Below are 23,808 nucleotides of genomic sequence, written 5' to 3'. Positions count from 1 at the left end.
GGACTCAGTCAGTTCTTTGGCTGATGGAATTCTTCTATAGAGTTTTGAGATGGAGCTATCCAGGCTTTGCCTGAAAATCTCCAGCGTGGCATGACAGCGAAAACGTACTTCACCTTAGGAGGCTTCCTAGTGCGGTGCACACTTTCTAACATGAGCCCCAATGATCCATACTCTTGTGTAATCCCATCCCTTTGAGTGGACGGCACGTGGGACCTGCCTGTAACTAACAGAGCATGGGAGGGATCATGTGATGTTACTGCCTCGATTTGCTTTGCTCTTGGATTGAAGGGAGGGATTCTCCTGCTGGCTCAGAGGAAGCAAACACTGATGTTACTTGGTGCTGATGGAGAGAACGATGAGGCGTGGAACTGCAGTTGACCCCTGGGACCTGGTGTGGCCTCCGCCAACCGTCATAAAAGCTGCTCTCTCAGTCATACAAACTCAAGGAAGTGAATTCCATCAACAAACATGTGACATTGGAATAAGATCAGGAACCTCAGATTAAACAAACCTTGCCTGCCACCTTGTTGGCCACCTTGTGAGACCCTGCAGAGAAGACCCATTTTTTTTTAGTGCCTGAACCCTTCACTCTGGAACCTGTGAGACAATAAGTGTGTATTGTTTTAAGCCACATGACATTTGTGGTATTTGTTATGCAGCAATGGAGAACTAATAAGACTGATTTTAGACTCCTAGTGTGTTCAGACATAAGGTCACTTGAGTACCCGTGACTAGAGCTTTGCTAGCTTTGGAATAATATTGCCTTTTTCATCTGAGTATGATGAATGTTGCCCACTATCACATTTTTTATTGAATATTGTGCTGAACGTCCAAGCCACTTCAATAAAGCAGGAAAAGAGGAAGAAGGAGCAAGCAGGTTTGGAAAAGAATAAAGTTAGTATCATTTATTAAAGAACATATGGTATATAGAGAAAATTGGAGATTATTAGTTGGGATTACTAACAAAATATAGTAAGATAACTGAGTATGAAGTCAGTGTACTAAAGCATTTTTCTTTGTTCCTTTTTTGCTTTACCAGAAGTAAAGCAATAGAAATTAATTTGAAAAAAAAAAGATATTATTACAGATTCAAATGGATGAAATAGCTAGGAACATATCTAATCAAACTTTTGCAAAACTTGCCCCTAAGAAACATTGAATATTATTGACATAAGTTAAAGAAAAACCTAAATCAGAGGAACATATCATGCCTGTGGACTCATAAATTTGAAGAAGTCAATTATTTTCAAATTGATATATGTTTTGAGAACAACTTAATAAGAAATCCCATTAGGTATTTTTATAGAAATTGACAAGTTCATCTTAAAATTTACATGTATAGACAAAGAAATCCTGGAGGAATAAGAAGGTCGCAAAATTTACAAGATTTTTGACCAGATATGAAGACCTATTGTCAAGTTTATCAAAAGACAAGACATAATGCTAACTGATTATGTGAAAAAAATATGGGAACCCTCTTATGGCATAAGCAAATGAAAATTGATCAGCCACCATCTAAAACTCTATCGAGTTTTCTCAAATTATTAAAAATAGTACTACCTTAATATCCAGCGAATTCACTTCTGGGTATTTATTAGAGGGGAAAAAATCACTCTCTTGAAAAGAGTTTTGTACTGCCACGTTCATTTGAGCGAATAGGTGAGAAATGGAAGCAACCTAAGTGTCCATTGACAAATAAATGGATTTTCAAAAATATTTTTAAAAAGATTTTATTTATTCATGAGAGACACAGAGAGAGGCAGAGACACAGGCAGAGGGAGAAGCAGGCTCCTTGCAGGGAGCCCGATGTGGGACTCGATCCTGGGACCCCGGGGTCATTACCTGAGCCAAAGGCAGATCCTCAATCACTGAGCCACCCAAGTGTCCCAACAAATAAATGTGTTAAGAAAATGTGGGATCCCTGGGTGGCGCAGCGGTTTAGCGCCTGCCTTTGGCCCAGGGCGCGATCCTGGAGACCCAGGATCGAGTCCCACATCGGGCTCCTGGTGCATGGAGCCTGCCTGCTTCTCCCTCTGCCTGTGTCTCTGCCTCTCTCTCTCTCTCTCTGATGTGACTATCATAGATAAATAAAAATTAAAAAAAAAGAAAATGTAATAAATGTACAAATATTATTCGGTCATAAAAGAGAAGCAAATCCTGCTATTTTTGACAACATGTATGGACCTTGACAGAATTATGCTAAATGACATAAGTCAGACAGAGAAAGATAAATACTGAATGATCTCACTTACACGTGTTATCATAAAAATTGAAATACTGAACCCACAGATACAGAGAATGGATTTGTGTATACATTATTGGTGTATAGGAATGCAAGAGACCTCTGTGTGTCATTTTGTATCCTGTGATTTTGCTGAATTCCTGTATCAGTTCTAGCAACTTTTGGGAGGAGTCTTATAGGTTTTCTAGATAGAGTTAGTATCATGTCGTCTGTGAAGAGTGGAAGCTTCACTTCTTCTTTGCTTATTTGGATACTTTTTATTTTTGTTGCCTGATTGCTGAGGCTAGGACTTCTACTATTATGTTGAACAGCAGTGGTGGAAGTGGACACCCCTGTTGTGTTCCTGACCTTAGGGGTAAAGCTCTCAGGATGAGATGAGCTGTAGGTCATTTGTATATGACCTTCATGATGTTGAGGTCTGTTCCCTCTATCCTTACGTTGTTGAGTGTTTTTATCAAGAAGATATGTTGCCTTTTGTCAAATGCTTTTTCTGCATCTATTGAGAGTGTCATATGGTTCTCATCATTTCTTTTATTAATGTGGTGTATCACTTTAATTGATTGGAAAATATTGAACCACACTTGCAGCCCAGGAGAAAAATCCCACTTAGTCATGGTGAATAATCCTTTTAATGTACTGTTGAATCCAATTAGCCAGTGTCTTATTGAGAATTTTTGCATCCGTGTTCATCAGGCATATTGGTCTGTAATTTTCCTTTTCAGTGGTGTCTTAGTCTGGTTTGGGGATCAAAATGATGCTGATATCATAGAATGAGTTTGGAAGGTTTCCTTCTATTTCTATTATTCAGAAAAGTTTTAGGTGAACAGGTATTAGTTGTTCAAGTGTTTGGTAAAATTCCTCCGGTAAGCCATCTGGCTCTGGACTCTTTTTTTTGTTGTTGTTGTTGGATGAGTTTTGATGACTGATTTAATTTCCTTGCTGGTTATGGGTCTGTTCACATTTTCTATTTCTTCCTGTTTCAGTTGTGGTAGTTCATATGTTTCAAGGAATTTGTCCATATCTTCAAGATTGCCTAATTTGTTGCCATTTCATTGATCATAATATTCCTTTTTTAAAAAAAATTTATTTGATTTATTAAGTTTTTATTTAAATTCTAGTTAAGATACACTGCAATATTAGTTTCAGGTGTAGAATTTTTTTTATTAAGCTTTCAATTTTATTTTATTTTTTATAAATTTATTTTTTATTGGAGTTCAATTTGCCAACATGAAGCATAACACCCAGTGCTCATCCCATCGAGTGCCCACCTCAGTGCCCATCACCCAGTCACCCCCACCCCCCCGCCCATCTCCCCTTCCACCACCCTTAGTTCGTTTCCCAGAGTTAGGAGTCTCTCATGATCTGTCTCCCTTTCTGATATTTCCCACTCATTTTTTCTCCTTTCCCCTTTATTCCCTTTCACCATTTTTTATATTCCCCAAATGAATGAGACCATATAATGTTTCTCCTTCTCTGACTGACTTACTTCTCTCAGCATAATACCCTCCAGTTCCATCCACGTCGAAGCAAATGGTATTTGTCGCTTCTAATGGCTGAGGAATATTCCATTGAATACATAGACCGCAGCTTCTTTATCCATTCATCTTTCGATGGTCACTGAGGCTCCTTCCACAGTTTGGCTATTGTGGACATCGCTGCTAGAAACATCGGGGTGCAGGAGTCCCGGCATTTCACTGCATCTGTACCTTTGGGGTAAATCCCCAATACTGCAATTGCTGGGTCATAGGGCAGATCTATTTTTAACTCTTTGAGGAACCTCCACACAGTTTTCCAGAGTGGCTGCACCAGTTCACATTCCCACCAACAGCAGCAAAGGAAAAAGTGGTGCAATTCTGCAATCCATTTAACTCATAAACATAGAACCCTAAGTAACTATGGCCAGCCATTCATCGGATCCTTGATTGGGTAGTCCTGAAATCAGACATGTTCCTGTAGAAAGAATTTTAAGTGAGGCTGTCTATGCACTTATCAAGAATAAAGAAAAGTGATTGTATCCAACAACGGCAGGGAAAATCCTTCGGCAATGCTAATCCACTTTGGCTTTTCAGAGATATATACATCTAAAGCAATAGCAGACTAGAACTGAATTCTTGTCTATACTGTAAAATATCAATTGTGCAATTACAGGAATTCTGGTGATGATATTAAAAGTGAAATAACCAAAACACACATACAGAAGGCCCCGTTTTATCAACTGGTGTGAGAAGAAATTTTAATAAGAGAGAACCTATAACTTCTTTCTGGAAATGTTTTCCCACCAAATAAGGGCTTTCCCCCTATTATTTAAGGAGCCAGATGAATTAGAAGCCGTAGAAAGAGGCAGCTATAGAATTTGATCTTCCAAGTACCCCATTTACCTTTATTGAACTTAATCATAATACTGTAGAATTGCTATGATCTCACTAAAGGATTTCTATTGCTGTCAGTTACAACCCCAAATGCATTTTTATTCTTTATACTGGGTGCATTGTCTGTTTTCTTTATAAATGCAGTACAATAAACAAATTATTTAATAACCTAAAAAAAAAAGGAGTTCCCCTTTCCCCACATCCTCTCCAACATTTGTGGTTTCCTGCCTTGTTAATTTTCCCCATTCTCCCTGGTGTGAGGTGGGATCTCACTGTGGTTTGGGTTTGTATTTCCCTGATGGCAAGTGATGTGGAGCATTTTCTCATGTGCTTGTTGGCCATGTCTGTGTCTTTCTCTGTGAGATTTCTGTTCATGTCTTTTGCCCATTTCATGATTGGAGTGCTTGTTTCTTTGCTGTAAAAAAAAGACAACCTACAGAATGGGAGAAGATATTTACAAATGACGTGTCAGATAAAGGGCTAGTTTCCATGATCATAATATTCCCTTATACTTGTTTGTATTTTTTTGGTGTTTGTAATCTCTCCTCTTTCGCTCATGATTTTATTAATTTGGGTCCTTTCTCTTTTCTTTTTGATAAGGCTAGTCAGGGGCTTAGCAACCATGTTAATTCTTTCAAAGAACCAGTTCCTAAATTTGTTGATCTCTTCATTTTTAAAAAATTTTTATATTATTACTTTCTGTTCTAATCTTTTTATTTTCCTTTTCCTGCTGAATTTAGGCTTTGTTTGCATTTTTTCCCAGTCTCTTTAGGTATAAAGTTGAGATTTTTCTATATACCAAAGTTTCAAACTGTTGTGATTTCATTTTCATTTGCTTCCATGTATTTTTAAATTCTTCTTTAATTTCTGGTTGATCTATTCATTTTTTAGTAGGATGATATTTAACTTCCACGTATTTGTGGTCCTTCCAAATTTTTCCTTATGGTTGACCTCAAGTTTCATAGCATTATGGTCTGAAAATATGCCTGGTATAATCTCAGTGTTTTTGTATCAGTTGAGACCTGATTTGTGACCCAGTATGTGATCTGTTCTGGAGAATGTTCCCTGAGCATTTGGAAAGAAAGCGTATTATGCTGCTTGAGGACGAAATGCTCTACATATATCTGTGAAGTCCAGCTGGTCCAGCGTGCCATTCAAAGTCCTTATTTCCTTGTTGATCTCCTGCTTAGATGATCTGTCCATTGCTGTGAGTGGGATGTTAAAGTCCCCTATTATTATTATTGTATTTTTATCAATGAGTTTCTTTAACTTTTTAATTAATCGACTTATATAATTGGCTGCTCCCAAGTTAGGAGCATAAATATTTACAATTGTTAGATCTTCTTGTTGGATAGACCCTGTTATTGTGATATAGTGTTCTTCCTCACCTCTTATTACAGTCTTTTGTTTAAAACTCTAATTTGTCTGATATAAGGAAGACTACTCCAGCTTTCCTTCCCATGGATTCTCCACCCCTCACTTTCAATCTGGAGGTGTCTTTGGGTCTAAAATGAGTCTCTTGTAAGCAACATATTGATAGGTCTTTTTAAAAAATTGATTCTGATATCTTATGTCTTTTGATTGGGGCATTTAGTCCATTTACATTCAGAATAATTATTGAAAGATGTGAATTTAGTGCCTTTGTATTATCTGTACAGTTGCTGTTCCTGTAGATTATCTGTTCCTTTCTAGTGTTTGTTATTTTTGGTTCCTTTTTCCACAAAAAGGGTCCCTTTTAATATTTCATGCAAGGCTGGTTTAGTGCTTATGAAGGCCTTTAGTTAGTTGTTGTTGTTGTTTTTTTTTTTTTGTCTTGGAAACTCTATCTCTCCTTCTATTTTGAATGAAAGCCTTGCTGAATAAAGTGTTGGTTGTATATTTTTCCCATTTAGCATGTTGAATATATCATGCCCATTCTTTCCGGGCTGCCAGGTCTCCATGAACAGGTTGGTTGATGTGTCTACCTTTATAGTTTAAGGACATTTTCTGTGGAGTTGCTTTCAGAATTCTCTATCTTTGTAGTTTGCAACTTTCACTATGATATGCCATGGTATTGACCTGTTCTTTTGATTTGGGGTAGGGGGTAGTTCTCTGTGCTTTTGGACTTGAATGCCTGGTTTCCCCCCCAGATTAGGGAAGTTTTCAGCTATAATTTTCTCAAATAGATGTTACACTTTTCTCTGTTTTTCTTCTTCAGGAACTTTGATACACATATTATTTTGCTTTATGGAATCGTTGAGTTCCCTAAGTCTACCTTCATGGTCTAATAGTTTTCTTTCCTTCTTTTTTTCAGCTTTATTATTATCCATAATTTTATCTTCCATATCACCTATGCTCTCTTCTGTTTCTTCAGTTCCCCTAGTGATTATATCCAGTCTGTTTGCATCTCTGGTTTAGTATTTTTTATTTCAGCCTGACTAGCTTCTAGGTCTTTAACTCTTCAGCAACGGTTTCTCTGGTGCCTTCTATGCTTTTTTTCAAGTCCAGCTAGTAATCTTATACAGTTGATCTAAATTTTTGTTCAGGTATATTTCTTATATCTGCTTTGAGCAAGTGCCTGGCTATAATATCTTCCTGACCTTTCTTCAGAGGAGCATTCCTCCATCTTGCCATTTTGGCTGAGCTTCTATCTTTTGTGTGTTATGGAAGCCTATTATGTTTCCTGCACTCAGAGTAATACTATATTAAAAAGAGATCATACACTGTCCAGGGCCTGGCACTTCTTGAAGAACTTGAAGAATTTCTGGTGTATTTTCTGTGCACCCCACCATGACCTTTTGGCTGCTCTTTCCCACTGGCCTGTCTTCAGCGGAGCTCCTTCTTGCTTGCAGTAGGGGGGTGTTTGGACCTTTATCTAGATATGCTTTGATTTGTTTGTTGAAAGTAAGAGAAAGAAAAGAAGGACAAACATTATATGGTCTCCTTCATTTGGGGAATATAAAAAATAGTGAAAGGGAATAAAGGAGAAAAGAGAAAAAATAAGTGGGAAATATCAGAAAGGGAGACAGAACATGAAAGACTCCTAACTTCCTAACTCTGGGAAATGAACTAGGGGTGCGTGGAAGGGGAGGAGGACGGGGGGTGGGGGTGACTGGGTGGTGGGCACTGAGTGGGGCACTTGACGGGATGAGCACTGGGTGTTATTCTGTATGTTGGCAAATTGAACACCAATAAAAAATAAATTTATAAAAAAAAGAAAGAAAGAAGAGAGAGAGAGAAAGAAAAGAAAAAGAAAGTCTGATCCAAAAAGAAGAGAAAAGGGAAGAAAACAAACAGATTAAAAAAAAGAAAGACACACACACACACAAAGCAAAACTATAAGCCTAAAAAAATTAAGAAAGAAAGAGACTATAGGCCTGACTCTAAAGAAAAAGAGAGGGAAAATAATAAACAAAAAGAAAAGACAAAAAGAAGACTGATCCAAAAAAAGAGGAAAGGAAATGGAAAAAACAAAAAAAAATTATATAATTCTGATTCAAAAAAAAAAAAGAAGAAAGAAAGGAAGGAAGGAAGGAAGGAAGGAAGGAAAAGAAAGTATAAAAGGAAAAAACCCACAACCACCTGGTCCTATTTCCACCAAAACTGAAGGGGATGCTATGGGACACACTGAATGGCCAGTAAACTTGGTGAATAAAGAAGCTTGCCTGTGTTGCTCCTCTGGGGCAGAGGCCTGCTGTGCTGTCTCAGGATCCATCCTGCTGCAGTAATTAAAAAAAAAAAAAAGAAAGAAAGAAGCAGTTACCATGCACAAAGGGCAGGGTGCCGGTGTTGCTCTCTGATGTCCAGCAGTGTTTAGCCTGCGTCCAATGAGATCTCACTCCCTGGGCAGGGGAATCTCACACCTCCCTCTGTTCAGGAAGCCCTCTCAGAAGTGAGGCCCTTCAGGGGCTTAGAGCCCGGTCTCCTGCTCTCCTGCATTTATCTCTGGTCAGGCTGGGACTCAAAGCTCCAAATCTTAAAGGAGCTGCCATCACTTGGATGCGCTCCCTCCTCAGGATTAGAGGCTCCCTGTACTCTGACTAGTGCTTTCTGTCCCAGAAAACCAGGCCCCTGGCTGGGTAGTGTGCAGATTCTATGCTCTGACAACACAAAAAGCAGTGACCCGGTGACCCCTCCTCAGCACACATCTTAGTCCCCCCGCCCTCTCCCCCCCCCAATGAAAGGCCTTCTTCCTGGCGCCTGCAGGGCCTTTTGTCCTTGGAGAGGATATATACCCTCTTCCAAATGTAATCCGGGAAGGGAACCTCCCAGGGCAACCCCCGAGACCCCTGCACCTCTTTGTGCCCGCTCTCCATTTGGAGCCTTCCTTCTCTCCAGGAGCAAACCATAAAGCTCCGCTCTTCCAGCAGCTCAGAGTTTGAGCTACAACGTCTTCAGGAAAAAGAGGAAATAAACAAATCATATAAATAAACCTAGAATGTTAAATAGTATAATTCTGTGGAGAAAAATGATAGCAGGGAAGGGAGCATGGCTCTGGGAGCTTTACTAAGATTACGGTGCCTGCACCCCCTGCACCCCCTGCACCTGCCTAACCGCCAACCCGGTACGCTTCCAATCCATTTTTCCTAAAGTGGGCGCCCGCCCTGCCACCCACTCGGTCCTCGCATCCACATGGGAGAGGCGGGAATAGCAGATTGGCCTTGGGACTGTGAGCAGTGCTGTTGCTGCGATGGGTCTGGAGCCCTGTCCCATCACGGGGATGCGGGGATGTGGGGATGCAGGGATGCGGGGATGAGGGGATGCGGGGATGAGGGGATGAGAGGATGTGGGATGCACGATGAGGGGATGAGGGGATGGGGGATGCGGGGATGAGGGCTTGGCGCCTGGTACCTGGGTCGGGAGCAGGAGGACTGCAGCTCGGCAGGTGCTGGAGAGAGCCAGGCCGAGAGAGGAGCAGGGGTGCCTCTGTCCCCCAGACCAGTAATGAGTGTTACCCAAAGGGTTCTGGTTACTGGCCAAGGTCTTGGGAACCCGCCCAGGCAGGGGCCAGCAAGCAAATGCATTGTTTTCTTCCCTCCTCAGTGACGGTCTATGTGGATCCAGGAGTCACGGACCCGAGGACGTTGTCCTGCCGTATCCTGCCCCAGGAGGCGAGCGCACCTCCAGCCACACACACTTTGCACAGGTCTTCAGTTCCCCCGTAAGGAACCTGGCAACGCTGAGCGTGGCGGCTGCCCCTTCCTGCAACGCCAACCCAACCTCCATGAGATGAGATGGGTTCAGATATATTGTTGCTCAGGCTCTTTCACATGGAATAATGTCAGATTCATGTGTTCTCTCTCATGGCCGAGATGGCCTCAACGTTCACCTCAGCTGGACCCGGTTTGCACAGGTTCCCCCCAACCCCCAGCGACGCTAGGCCCCGACCTCTGCTTTCTTACAGCATTTAATTTAAAAAGCATGTACTATAAGTCCTTCCTCAGACCCTTTGAGCTACCAATCTTCTCCCAGCCTCATCCCAATTCTACAACCCAGGCAAGCGTTTCTCTAGGAACTGAGAATCATCTTTCTGAAATTTAATCAAAGAACATAGGCCTTTATCTCCCAAGTTCAGTGAAGGGAAGGAGCCTACCTTAAGCTGGGCCCTTAGCTCCTAGTCTTACAAAATGGCCAGAAAGTGGGGTTCCTGGGGCAGGGGGGACTCAGGGGGTGGAGTGTCCGCCTTCAGCCCAGGTTGTGGTCGCGGGGTCCTGGGATCCAGCCCTGCCTGCTGGGCTGCCTCTGCCTGCTGCTCGGCCTACTTGTGTGCTCTCTCTGTCAAATACATAAATTCTTAAAAAAAAGAAAAGAAAAGAAAAGAAAAGAAAAGAAAAGAAAAATATGCCAGGAAGCTTACTTTTCCTCTAGATAAGGCCACTCAGCAAACACGGGGTCTAAGAGCTCCCCAGCCCAGCTCCTAAACTCTCTAGTTCCTTGTTCTTCCCAAGCTGGACAACCAGACTTGGTCAACGCTCGGTGCTTTCTCCCCTCCGGTTGGCGATATTATTGGAATAAAATCAACCTCTGCGCGCTCATCCTATCTGGTAGATGATTTTTTTCTTTGACACTAGTGGTTATGCTTTCCCTCAAATCCCTCTCTTCTGGTCTTTGCTATCTTGCAACTTATTAGGCAGCTGAGTAATACATTACTGGAAGTGTGTGTGCGTGTGAGACCTCTCCTAGTCTACAAAAAACTTAGAACGGGTCTAAGATGCTCTGTACACGTGCTGCCTGGTACAGTATTGTAGGTGCTCAAGGCCTGTTTGTCAACAAAATATTTTCCCTATGACCCAAACCACAACTGCTAATTCTTTTAAAACACGACGTTTTTTTTTTTGTTGTTGTTAAGTTTATTTGTATTTTGTTTTCTGCCAGCAGAAAATACTGATTTTTTTTGCAATGGCCAAGAGGAGGAACCCTGATCCCCACTCATCTTTTTTATCTTCTATGAAGATGCAAAATTTGACATCGAGGGAGAAATTTGGTATAAGAGAGAGGCTTCCAGAAAAACAGGACTCTGGTGTTGTGGGAGACTTCCTGGAATTTAATTCGAGATGCAGAGGATACGTAGAGGCTCCTGGGAGCCCCAGTGCCAGGTACACCAAGGTTTCAGAGCCTGAAGGTGGGATTTCTCCTTCTTCATTTAGCTTAAGTCTGAGAATATTCCAGTAACAATATTGTTCCTTGTTCTCCGAAGTTGACCACCGTTAAATCCTCTAACTGCCCTACGCAGTATCAGAGCTTGGGAGAAAATCGTGTCTAGTTCACCACGGTCCATCTTGTGTATGCTAATACCCACATGGTAGGGAAACCAATGCACAGAAGAATGAAGGGACGTGCCTCGGGTCTTTCCCCGGGCATGCAGTTTACGACAGGCTCAGGGCAGAGATTCCAGGTCTCTCCAGCCGGTCTTCCTTCCCATGCACCTGCTGCCTTTCTCCTACCGCGTTCAGGGGTTTGTGGGGCCGGGGAGCAGGAGCTGGGTCTTGGGGGCAATAGGACGTGGCATTGGGCTCTTCTCTGAAGCCACTGCTCTCAGAGCACGTACGGTGGCGTGGAAAGCCTGTAATGAGAATAAAAAGAAACATATCATCCATTTTCGAGACAACTCTGGGTACTGGGGTTGGTAGAGGCGTCCCTGCTCCACCTGTTGAAATGTCTCTCGCTAGTGCAAGCCACACTCAGGGGGATTAGCAGCAGCTGGAGCAGCAGCAGCAACAACAGAAACCCTCATGTGACTTTCTGTTCTGCCCGCCGTGAAGTGCGGACCCTGGAAGGGTTCACTTCTTATCTTTTTATCCTTAGAAAGCAATACTTCTATCCTTATTCGTTTATGTGGATCACTGAACACTGCTGGAGAAAACGATTATTTTTAAACAGATTGTATTTATTTCTTCATTTGAGAGGGAGAGGGAGAGAGGGAGCGAGCACACGCGTGAGCCAGGGAAGGAGCAGAGGGAGAGGGAGACGCAGGCTCCACGCCGAGCAGGGCCCGACCCGAGGCCCCGAGATCATGACCTGGGCCGAAGGCAGACACTTAACCAACGGAGCCACCCAGGTGCCCCTGGAGAAAATTATTAAATCCCTACAAATCCATATTCTGTGCCTTGAGCTGAGCCCTAATATTATACATTTATTCAACTATTAATACGTGTTTCTATAATAAACATTTCTCATTATTTATTTTTCATAGTAACAACCTCAAGCCTTTACTGTTGTCTTCAAATTCCCTGTCTCACACTGTTTAGGGGTGACCTTTTTTTTTTAGCAAAAAGAGAGAGACCGATAGGCAGAAATGTCTTTTTTTTTTTTTTTTTTTTTTTTTTAGGCAGAAATGTCTTGACTTCTCCAGATGACCAATGTAACTGTGTTCACGCTTGTCCGTTTTCCTTTCCTCTAATCTCAGATAAAGATTTGTACGTATGCTTCATGGCTAAACCCTCCAAAAGCACTTTATGTGTATATATATATATATATATTTCCTTTTTATTATAACAGCTTTATTGAGCTATAATTTACATACCATCAAATTCACCTTTAAATCTCTTAAAAAGTGTACAATTGTTTTTAGTAGATTCATGGAATTATGCAGCCATCAACTCCAGAATATTTCTATCACCCCAAAAAGAAACCTCTTACCTATTAGGAGGGCACATGATATAATGAGCCCTGGGTATTATAGAAAACTAATGAATCAGTGACTTTATGTATATTTTTAAATTAAGTTTTTAAAAGTGATTGGATCTCAACTCATTCCAATTTTCCAATGACCTCACAGCATCATTCTCTCATCCTTCCTGAACCATGACCACCCCCACCCTATTGATTCCTCCCCTTCAGCAAATATATATGCTTAAACCTTTCCCATCCTAGAAAAAAAAAAAAACAGAACACTCTTTAGAGTCTCTTGATTCCTTTATCTACTTTATTTGCATAACTTCTTAGTTTTCACGTTACTATTTTAAATCCCTGTCATATAAATAGAAATATTCTTATTGATATTTCTTTCTTTTTTTTATAAATTTATTTTTTTTTATTGGTGTTCAATTTGCCAACATATAGAATAACACTGAGGTGGGCACTTGACGGGATGAGCACTGGGTGTTATTCTTATTGATATTTCTAATCATTGTGTAGTTGCAAATCCAGTGATATCCGTGCATTCTCCTTCCTGCTGGATATTTTATGACGTTTGTTACTGGAGAATATACCCTCCTTCTTGAACCATGTCACACTTGGCTTCTATTTGAAACTTTCTTTTTCCAACCCCTATAGCTACTCTTTTGTGAACATCTTGTATTTGATTGATTTTTAAATATTGCTGTTTCTAAGGGTTCCTTTTACACTTGAACTTCTGACTCTGCATACTTTCCCTAAGTGAACTGCTATTTCTCAAGTCTTCACCTGTTATAAGGAAGCCTTGAATTCCAACAAACTCTATCCTCAAGCTCGTATACCCAGCTGCCTCAGGGACTTCTCTATTTTTAGTATTTCAGAACCGCCTCCAACTCATCATATCTCAATCTTAACTCATCAGATTATTTTAGACTTGAAAATAGACAAACAAGATGACCATATTTTGGTAACTGGGAGCAGTGCGAGAGTTTCTCTTTCCAAGGCTATTTTACTACTTTGTTGGGCAGGGGTCACCTCACAAATTGATGTTGAGTAGAGATGCAAGTACTTTATTTCTGGTGTAAACGATCATCTCAGAGATGAGAGTCGATGCTGTTGCTGCTGGTGACTAGTTTTGTAGCTGACTCAGGTGTCTGTTTATAACTAACTTCTCAAATACTCTTTGGACCAATTCAAATACATTATTGGAATTCTTTTTTTATAAGGTTTTATTTATTTATTCACAAAAGACACACACACACACACACACAGAGACAGAGGGAGAAGCAGACTCCGTGCAGGGAGCCCGACGTGGGACTCGATCCCGGGTCTCCAGGATCACGCCCTGGGCCGAAGGCAGGCGCTAAACCGCTGAGCCACCCAGGGATCCCCCATTATTGGAATTCTTATTAATTGATGAGTTGAGTAAAATCTTTTTGAATATGTTTGTCTTATATTAACACAAGTCATTATTTTGCCTTTTTGAAAATTATACTTTAAAATATTTGCTTTTAACTTGCTATTTCTACTGTATATCGTTCTTAATAAAAGGACTCAATATTCACTTAGTCATTCAAGAAGAAACCTGGAAATTTCCCAATGTTTTTTTTTTTCTTTTCTTTTCCTCCCTCCACCCCTCAAACATAAGTCTGATCGGTCCTCGATTTAGCCATTGGGCATATTAAATATCTCAGGGTGTCACACTTCCTCTCCATTCCTAGTATGCTCGTCTTACTTCTGGTGGTCACATTTCTCCTTTGTCTTTTGTGGTAGGCTTTTAAATGATTTTTCTTTCTACACTGGTTCCTTATTCCATCCATTTCCTATATTTCCTCCAGAAAGAGCTTTCTAAAAGACAAATCTAATCATATAACTTCTTTTGTACATTTCTAAGTGGCTCTTTATCTTTCTAGACTAAATCAAAACACTTAAAATAACATTGAAGACTTTTGTTTCATACCTAATTTCTTTTTTTTAAATTTTACTCCTGTATGCCTTTTTTATATAAATTTATCTTTTATTGGTGTTCAATTTGCCAACATATAGAATAACACCCAGTGCTCATATCTAATTTCTATTTATCTTTCCTATGCTTAATTTTTATCTCCCACATATCCGCTTTCTCCCAAATGGCACAAGGTGTAGTTTCTGAAGGTTTTATGATATTCCATTTCTCTCTGCCTTTGAACATGCTTATCTCTACTACCTTTAGTATATCAGTGTCTTATTGCTTCTTCTACTTTGCTCCACCATTCTTCCCCTGTTTGACTTTTACTCATGTGTCCAGATTCATCTGGACATGTCATACTCTGGGAAGTCCATTTTTCTATGTCCCTGTGGCATGTAAGTTCCACTAAGTACCAACAGACAGCTTTGAATTACCTGCTATTTGGGACCATTTAAGACTAGTTCCCTTCTTTATCCTATGCTCCGCACCAGCCTCCCCACATAATCCTGGCTGTCCTCCCCCTGCACTGCCACCAGCAGAGTTGTCCATAAAATCCAACTCCTACCTCTAGATATGATCACTTTGCAAATAGGATATATGTTAGCCTGTGCCACCTCAGATCTGGCAAAAGAAACAAACAGCATCAAAAAGCAAAGAAACCAACAATCCAATCATGAAATGGGCAGAAGACATGAACAGAAATCTCACAGACATGGCGAACATGCACATGAGAAAATGCTCTGCATCACTGGCCATCAGGGAAATACAAATCAAAACCACAATGAGATCCCACCTCACACCAGTGAGAATGGGGAACATTAACAAGACGGAAAACCACAAATGTTGGGGAGGATGTGGAGAAAGGGGGACCCTCCTGCACTGTTGGTGGGAATGTGAACTGGTGCAGCCGCTCTGCAAAACTGTGTGGAGGTTCCTCAAAGAGGTAAAAATAGACCTGCCCTGCAACCCAGCAACTGCATTACTGGGGATTTACCCCAAAGATCCAGATGCAGTGAAACGCCGGGACACCTGCACCCCGATGTGTATAGCAGCCATGTCCACAACAGCCAAACTGTGGAAGGAGCCTCAGTGTCCATCGAAAGATGATGGATAGAGAAGCTGTGGTCTATGTATACAATGGAATATTCCTCAGCCATTAGAAGCGACAAATACCCACCATTTGCTTCGACGTGGATGGTACTGGAGGGTGTTATGCTGAGTGAAATAAGTCAATCGGTGAAGGACAAACATTATATGGTCTCATTTATTTGAGGAATATAAAAAATAGTGAAAGGGAATAAAGGGGAAAGGAGAAAAAATGAGTAGGAAATATCAGAGAGGGAGACAGCACATGAGAGACTCCTAACCCTGGGAAACGAACTAAGGGTGGTGGAAGGGGAGGAGGGCAGGGGTTGGGGTGACTGGGTGGCAGGCACTGAGGGGGACACTTGATGGGATGAGCACTGGGTGTTATGCTATATGTTGGCAAACTGAACTCCAAGAAAAAATAAAAAATAAAAAAACCTTGGCCCTGCCTCATAAATTTGATAAAGGTCAAACAGCTTCAATTTCAGCAATGGGACACTAATAGAACGGGCTCTGCATTTGACATTGTTGAGTGTGGTACAAATTATGAGGAATGATGAGGATTTGGGAGGAAGATTAAGACTTCTTCTCTGGCAGAGACTAAATGAGAGGGTGGAAGGGAAGAAAACTGATAGCCGGGGAGGAGATCCTCTTTTAACGGAAGGTCCCCTTGGGGTAACTACAGAAAAGCACTTACCTTATGTAAATTAGCTAGAAAGGAAAAGGAACACCCTTTTAGAAGATGAAGACCCTTGAGGTTTTGGGTGATAAGCACAGCAGAGCTGGATTTCAACTCCCTTTGTTTCTTTGAGTCTCTTTGTGCAACGGTGAGGACTATACAGCTGGACCCCATGGCTGGCTGGGTGCTGCTACCCCTTCCAACCCTTGCTCACACCCCTCTCATGCCTGATGACAAGTAGTAGGTGAACACTTGGGGCTTGATACACAGCTTCTGGGAGATCATTAATCCCTGGAGGTAATTACAGACCCTGGAGGAGGACTTCTCTCTCATTCGATCTGAGGAACTGCCCCAGCTCACTCTGCCTTTGATGGTAGTGAGTGACTTTCCCCTTTTCCATATTTATCACATAGTGTTTAATCTCAGGTGCTTTCACAGGGATCCCCCCATTCTGTGATGTCTTAAAGGATGAAACAGGAGTGGATCAAGAGAGATAATTCATAGCTTTGCAAGAAAAGATAATTAAAGAAGTGTATGGAAGATTTGGGAACTCACGGTGACCCCCTGCCTGAGTCAAAGACTGTCAGTGAAGAAGAGATCTCTTAGTCTTCTGGTGAATCACAGAAGGGAAATCCGCAAAATCATTTCCTCATGGGAGTTACTGTGTTTCATCCAATCTGATAAATCATCTTTTGTAAGGCTCAATTATCTTACATTTCACTAAGGAGGGGGAAAAATAGAGACATTGGGTGATATTGCCAATTGTTAGAGATATTAAAATGTGGAAAATTGCATGCCTTAGAAAAAGTGAGGTACAGCATTTCTAACCGCAACGTCTTGTGCTGTAATGAGGCCTCATGACCCTGGCAGAAGGTGGAATCTAGCTCCTTATCCGAAATGTGTAGCTCCTAGCAATACTTTCTCCCTGGAAATTCAGTTCTAATCTTTCCTTCACTGAAGGACCCAGCTTCCTCTGGCGGACATCTTGGCATTATCTTGTGCGAGGCTGACATCTGCTGGACAAATAACACTCGAGCGACGCTTCGCATTTTAGAGTAAATGAAGTTATTGGCAAAGAAACCTAACTGTGGAGCATATACTCCACATTTTCTATTTTAAATTGGTAAGCCTACCAGTTAATTTCCTTTTCAAATTCTTATGCCGTGGCTGAGTATGAATGAGCTGTAGCATGAAAGCTTACCCTCAACGCATCTTTGACATATGAGGGTAAAGCCCTTTGATTGAAGCAGTTATTCTCAACCCTCATGATTCAGTGGAGTCCATGTGATGGACTGTTTATAAAGATGGCAGGACAACCTTCCCACTCCACATGCCTTTTTGCAATGTGACCTTGCCATGCTTGTTAAAGAGTAGTCTGTTTTCCTTCCCTTGGAGCCTCGGTTGGCCTTGTGATTTGATTTAACCAGGAATGTAGTAGAGGGGACATGGTGAAACTTGCAACACACCCACAAAAAGAAGTGTTGCAATTTCAGTTTTAGCTGAACATCCACATAAGAAAGACAACCCATCAGCTAGCCTGCCAAAGAATGACTCAGCACACGGACGGCGTGCCCCCTGACAGTCAACACCAAGGTCCCAGACATGTGGGGGAGCCCATTTTTGACCTTTCAGTCCAGGCCAGCCAAATAACCAAAAACCGCTGCGTAATTGAGCCCAAGTGAGACAAGCAGAAGAACCTTCTCATAAACCCACAAAATAGTGACAAAAAAGAAACAACTTTTGCTTTTAACCACTGCATTTTGGATGGTTTGCTGTGCAGCAATACGAAAGTTTTAAGAGAAGAATAACAAATGATGGGGATCCCTGGGTGGCTCAGCGGTTGAGCGTCTGCCTTGGGCCCAGGGCTTGACCACCTTCAGGGTGCAATCCTGGAGTCTCGGGATCGAGTCCCACGTCAGGCTCCAGGCATGGAGCCTGCTTCTGTCTATCATTCATAAATAAATAAATAAATAAATAAATAAATAAATAAATATTAAAAAAAACAAATAAATAAATCTTAAAAAAAAAAACAACAACAAATGATGCCCAAGCCCAAACCCTAGAGATTTGCATTTAAATCTATAGGTTGAAGTCTAGGAAATAGCAACTAAAAAAACTTGTAGGATTGAGAATCACTGTTCTAAATATTTTATGCCCATGATTACCTTTTCTAAAGTCAGCAGCAGCTGCGGCAACATCATTGTTACTATGATGATATGTTATATTACTCTGACACATTCCCTGTAAGGTGTTAAAATCTACATAAATGCCTAGTCCATATATATATTATATAATTATATAATTATTATATGTATAATATAAATAACCACTGAGCCACCCGGGCCGCCTGATTCCTATCCTAAACTTTACCCAACTGTATAAAAGATACTGCTGCCTTCTGATATTTAGCTTTTTTGTAAGTGACTACTGGATACATATAATTTATATACCTGGAGATGAAAGCAATGAGTAAAAGAGAAAGAAGGGAGGGGGTCCCTGGGTAGTTCAGCTGTTTAGCACCAGGGCGTGACCCTGGGGTCCCGGGATCAGTCCCACGTTGGGCTCCCCGTAGGGAGCCTGCTTCTCCCTCTGCCTGTGTCTCTGCCTCTCTCTCTCTCTGTGTCTCTCATGAATAAATAAATAAAATCTTTAAAAAGAAAAGAAAGAAGAGTGACTAGGGCCCTAAAATCACCGAGAATGAAGATTAAAAGAGTTAGAATTGTAAAGATCTTTGAGATTCTGGAAAAGTAACACTGCAACTTTCGAGTATTCACCCAAAATAACTATCGGTCCAGGAAGTATGGTAAACTAAGACATTTGAAATTGAGGGAATTCTAAACAAGACTCATTGACTTGATTCAAGAAGGATATCAATTTCTACTATCTTGGAAAAAGCATTTATTTATTCATTCATTCATTCAATCGTTCATTTACTCCTGATGCCATCTTCTCTGTGGTACTAGGGGATAGGTGACAAAAACTACAGAAGCTGCATTTATACTTAGTTTAAATAATAAATCTTCAGCCAAAATATCCGAGGGCATAAGGGATACCTCTGATATAATGCACAAAAGTTGTATGGAAAGACATTTTAGCTGCAGTAACCACCTATGTGACATTCACTGTCCTTCCTTAATTAACAAGGAAAGGAGAGCGAAGGACATCAGACCCTCACTGCAGGAAGAAACTCAGAGCCTAAGGGAACATGGCTGTGAGATACCTGGGGTTTTCCCCACGTGGTGATGTAGGCTGATTAGAATGTCTCTATAAGCAGGAGCTGGGATGAAGCTCTTTACGATTGGTTCTCACCTGTTAAAAAACTATAGCAGTGCTTCTCAAACTTCAGCATGCAAATAAATCACCCAAAGATCTTGATAAAATTGTGATACCTTAATTCTGGTGTGTGGTCTGGGATTCCACATTTCTAAAAAAATCCCAAGTGATGCTAATGCTGCTGGTCTGCAGGCTACACTCCGAATATTAAGGCAATACAGAATTGACCCTAGAACACTTCTCAGACTGTGATTGCCAGGCCAGCAGCATCAGTATCACTTGGGAACCTGTTAGAAAAGCAAATTCTTGGGCCCTGTGGAGGGTTTCTCAATCAGAAACTGGGATTTGGGGCCCAGACATCTGCATTTTAACAAGCCCTCCGGGTGATGCTAATGTCCGAGAACCACTAATCTAGAGAAGTATCTAACCAGCCATAATAGAAATACCTGAGGGGCTCAAAAACAACAACAACAAAAAAATCAGGCACTTTCCATGCCATATCAATTAAATCAGAATCACAGGATGAGGGGGCACTTGGTTGTGGGTATTTTAAAAAATCTTCCTGGACAAATACAATATGTAGCCAGGTTTGAGAATCACTGCCTGAAGGAGGGTGGGAGGGGGAGAGAAAGAAAGGAGAGAGAGACCTACTTACTTTTTGAGTCTTTGTTAGCAGAAGTCTGGTGCAGGTGGAGGTGTCTGGGAGCATCGGGCCAGCAGCTCTTCCTTCTCACCGTGGCTGTGCACCTGTAACCAAGATCCCAGCAGAACTCAGGGCCAGTGGGGAAAGGTCTCAGAGGGCAGGTGGCTGTAGGGGAAAGAGGCTGAGTGTACTTGGGAGACTCGGCTTCTTCTCTTGCAGCAGGAATGTGTGGTAGTGAGGAAGTCAGGAGCTGAGGTGCAGCTCCATGCCCAGTGGTAGGTGACATGTATGTAAACAATATTATAAATCGTCACAGCTTCTCTTGGTGGCAAGGATCTGAGATCTTTTTGTAAGAGAGCTCAGCACTTGATGGCAGTACTGCAAATAGTCCCAGATCAGAGGAATCTCGAGAGTCCACAGGATGAAGAGCGGGTGGGCCAACAGAATGTGCACACCTGGACCCTGCACTACCCCTTCTAGAACATGCTCTAGTTACACAGGATACCCAAATACGCTGCTGAGATGCTTCTAAGTCTGCCTCAGACAATTGCACTGGTTTTGTTTGGTGTCTTTTGTCTTAAAGGGTTAACCTCTCTACCAGTGTATGCACCCTCAGGCATGACTGATGACCAGTAGGAGGCTATTTGTGTGGGTAGAGGGTGTGTGGCTTTTGGATATGCAGGCCAGGTGCTCACACACTTCTGTGCAAAGTCCTTTATGGCTTAGGGCAGATCTGGGCATGGGAAGAGAAGAGGACAAGCCAGAGCCGGGGAGTGGCTCTGCTCACGCTGCCATGTTCTTGCACAGAAGTCTTAAGAGTCTGAGAATATTAAATTTGAACCTGGGCTTCCTGGGCTTCCTTTATGGCTACATATTCATTAAGGTGGAAGAGACCATATTTTATTCAATAGCATTTCGCATGGTGTATAACCAACCTCTATTCGTACTCTTGTGTGGATCCCATAAATGACAGAGCCAGGTGTGATGAGGAACTCCAATGAAGATCAGCTCGGATGAGGAAATGGAAAAGCTCTGAAAAGCTGGATGCTATTAAGAAATCAAGTCTATTTATCTTTCTCCATCTCTACTAATCTGTTCCCAAAGGTTTCTTTTTTTTTTTTTTTTTTTTTTTTTTTCCCAAAGGTTTCTTAATGTAATTCGAGAATTGTTATATCTGGTAAGGACAAGGAGCCTGGATTCCCTTTACCCAAAGGCAAAAATCCAGAATCTTTCTCTGCCAGTCTCTCTCTCACCCCCTACCCACTCACCTCCTCCAAGTCACAAGTGTCCTGCAGCTGCGGGGTTAGAGACCGGTACAGGGCTGGTTGCTCTTCGCTCTGCTGGTTGATGGACAGGTCCAATGACTTAACCGTCCTGTCCATGGGATTCTTTTGAAACAAGCTCTTTCTTGCTCTGCTCTTTCTTTCCCAGAAAGTCTCATTGTTGGCTCTATGGACTTCCTTATTGGTGGCCTGTAGACCCCAAAGCTCTCTCTTTACCTGTGCAGGGTCTGTGCTCCACTGTAGATCTGCTCTGGGCAGAGAATGTGTGCAACAGGTTGCCTCTGGTTTAGGATCCAGAGTCTGTGATAGTGCTTGCATTGTGGACATCCCCTCTTTCGGGCAAAAGGTACACGGACCAGAAGAAGTGGGCAGGTTTGTTTCCCTGACAAAGGGCACAAGATCTTCCTCTGAGCCTGGCCCAAATCCAGGGTCTTGCTGGAAGACCAGCTTCTCTCCTTTCACTCTGTCCATTACTTCCCATACCACTTGGTCCAAACTGTTCCTTTTGGGTATATTATGGAGTGGTGACAGTCGATCTCTGGGGCTTGTATACAGGCACATCTTGGATATGGCTTTCCGGAGGCGTTCTCTGGGTGAGTGAGGTTCAGATTCTGGAGCCAGAATCCTGATAGATGGCACATCGGTTGGGTTGTAATTCCAGAACATGTGGGATGGTGTGAACTTTTGGACAGGTGTCTTAGACACATAGGAGTAGAGACAGAAGAAGGCGTCAGCAGTGACAGCAAGTGTTTGCACTTGCTTAAACCTGCCTGGACACAAAGGTTGAAGATGGTGAATCTGAGGGCCATCGGTAAATTACCTCTTGTATCTCTTCCTTCAATAGCCTTTCTAAGGCTCAAAATTCGGGAAGAAGATGTCATTTTCCCCACCAGTGTTTCTCCAATTTAGGTTCTCACACCCAGGATCCCCTTTCTTGACTCCTTGACTCCCCATCCTGAATAGACATTTTCCTTCAGTCCAAAAATTAATTCCATATGGGATGAGGAACTTTTCTACTTCTTGATTTAACATATCTTTTCGGTTGTCATTATATTCTAAACTATGGCTTCTACTGCTGTTTGCTTTAGATGATAGACATGACCCCAAAAAGGACAAAACCAACCTCATTTTCTTAGTAACAAAGCTTTAGGGTCCTAGAAGGCTTCTGAGTAATAACAAATTGAAATAATGTCAATTACTAGCCAATGGACTAGGGTACAGAAATTTTGATGTCACTTTTTTTTTTTTTAAGTAAACTCTATGCCCCATGTGGGGCTCACACTCATGACTTTATCATTCTATTAGACCTTGCATCACACAATATGGTCCCTACTCTAAAAACATTGGCACTGCTTGGGAACTTGTTATAAATATAGAATCTTAGACTGTATCTTGAGCATTTTAACCATATCCTCTGATAATTCATATGCACACCCATGTTTGAAAAGCACTATGATAAGTGCTTTTCATCTCTTAAAAAACTGTGAGCTTCCAAAAGGCAAGAATCATGTTTCTCTTGTCTAGTCTGTTCATACAAAATTTAACACCTAATTTTGTACCTGGCACATAAAATGAATTCAATCAATTACACTCTAATTTTAGTGTGCCTAAGAATCATCTAAGGTCGTGGAAATCCTCCAACTCAAAATCTTTGTTACGGCAGGTAGAGCTCAGGAGTGCAGTTTTGCCAAGCTTATTTTAAGTTGAATCTGATGCAAAGAATCTGAAACAAACTATCAGGAACACAATGTTGGGGATGCAGCAGACTATAGTTTGAAATGTATTCTAACATAGAGAATATTTGATTTCTCATCGAGCTAGAGAAACCCTTTCATATCTTTCCTTAGTATGGAATCAGGACAGCTTAAGTAGTTGTTTGTTGGATGTGGTCTAAGGATTACAAATAAGAATCCTGTGTGCGTGTTTAAAGTAAATACTTCTGAGCCTTTTCCCCCATGTAAAAAAAGTAGCCTGTGAATATGAGTATTTTATAAAGTCTATGGACAATTGAATATATTTAACTTTGAGAACAGCTGCCCTAAAAGGAAATGATTTTAATACAGTGGCTGTAAGTGGGGAACATTCTGTTGCTCCAAATGAGAAGTAAAAGCAGGTATAAGGTTTAAAGACACAGTTCGCATTTGATTCAACTAAAGGGGAGAAGGCCTAAGAAAGCAATAGTGGTACGAGG

At 41.5% G+C, this 23,808-nt stretch overlaps 1 protein-coding gene across 3 annotated transcripts in view; it reads right to left on the bottom strand.

The window, feature by feature from the left end:
- Positions 1–10,916: 10,916 nt before the first annotated feature.
- The window catches only part of TESPA1 (thymocyte expressed, positive selection associated 1), a 35,352-nt gene continuing 22,460 nt past the window's right edge, over positions 10,917–23,808 (bottom strand). For 2 of the 3 annotated variants that reach the window (XM_025458655.3, XM_025458654.3), the window contains 3 exons: positions 21,603–22,387; positions 20,347–20,438; positions 10,917–11,653 (listed from right to left, as the gene is read on the bottom strand). In XM_025458655.3, the coding sequence (XP_025314440.1) occupies positions 20,361–20,438; positions 21,603–22,387 (863 nt within the window). In that variant the 3' untranslated portion in view covers positions 10,917–11,653; positions 20,347–20,360. Of the gene's footprint in view, positions 11,654–20,346; positions 20,500–21,602; positions 22,388–23,808 lie in introns of those variants that run through there. The other variant, XM_025458656.3, reaches the window with a different exon arrangement.

This window comes from Canis lupus, chromosome 27 (genome assembly GCF_003254725.2).
Source record: "Canis lupus dingo isolate Sandy chromosome 27, ASM325472v2, whole genome shotgun sequence".
In the NCBI taxonomy this organism is placed as follows: domain Eukaryota; kingdom Metazoa; phylum Chordata; class Mammalia; order Carnivora; family Canidae; genus Canis; species Canis lupus.
Note: the sequence above shows the minus strand (reverse complement) of the source record. Positions and strands in the feature narration are given on the sequence as shown.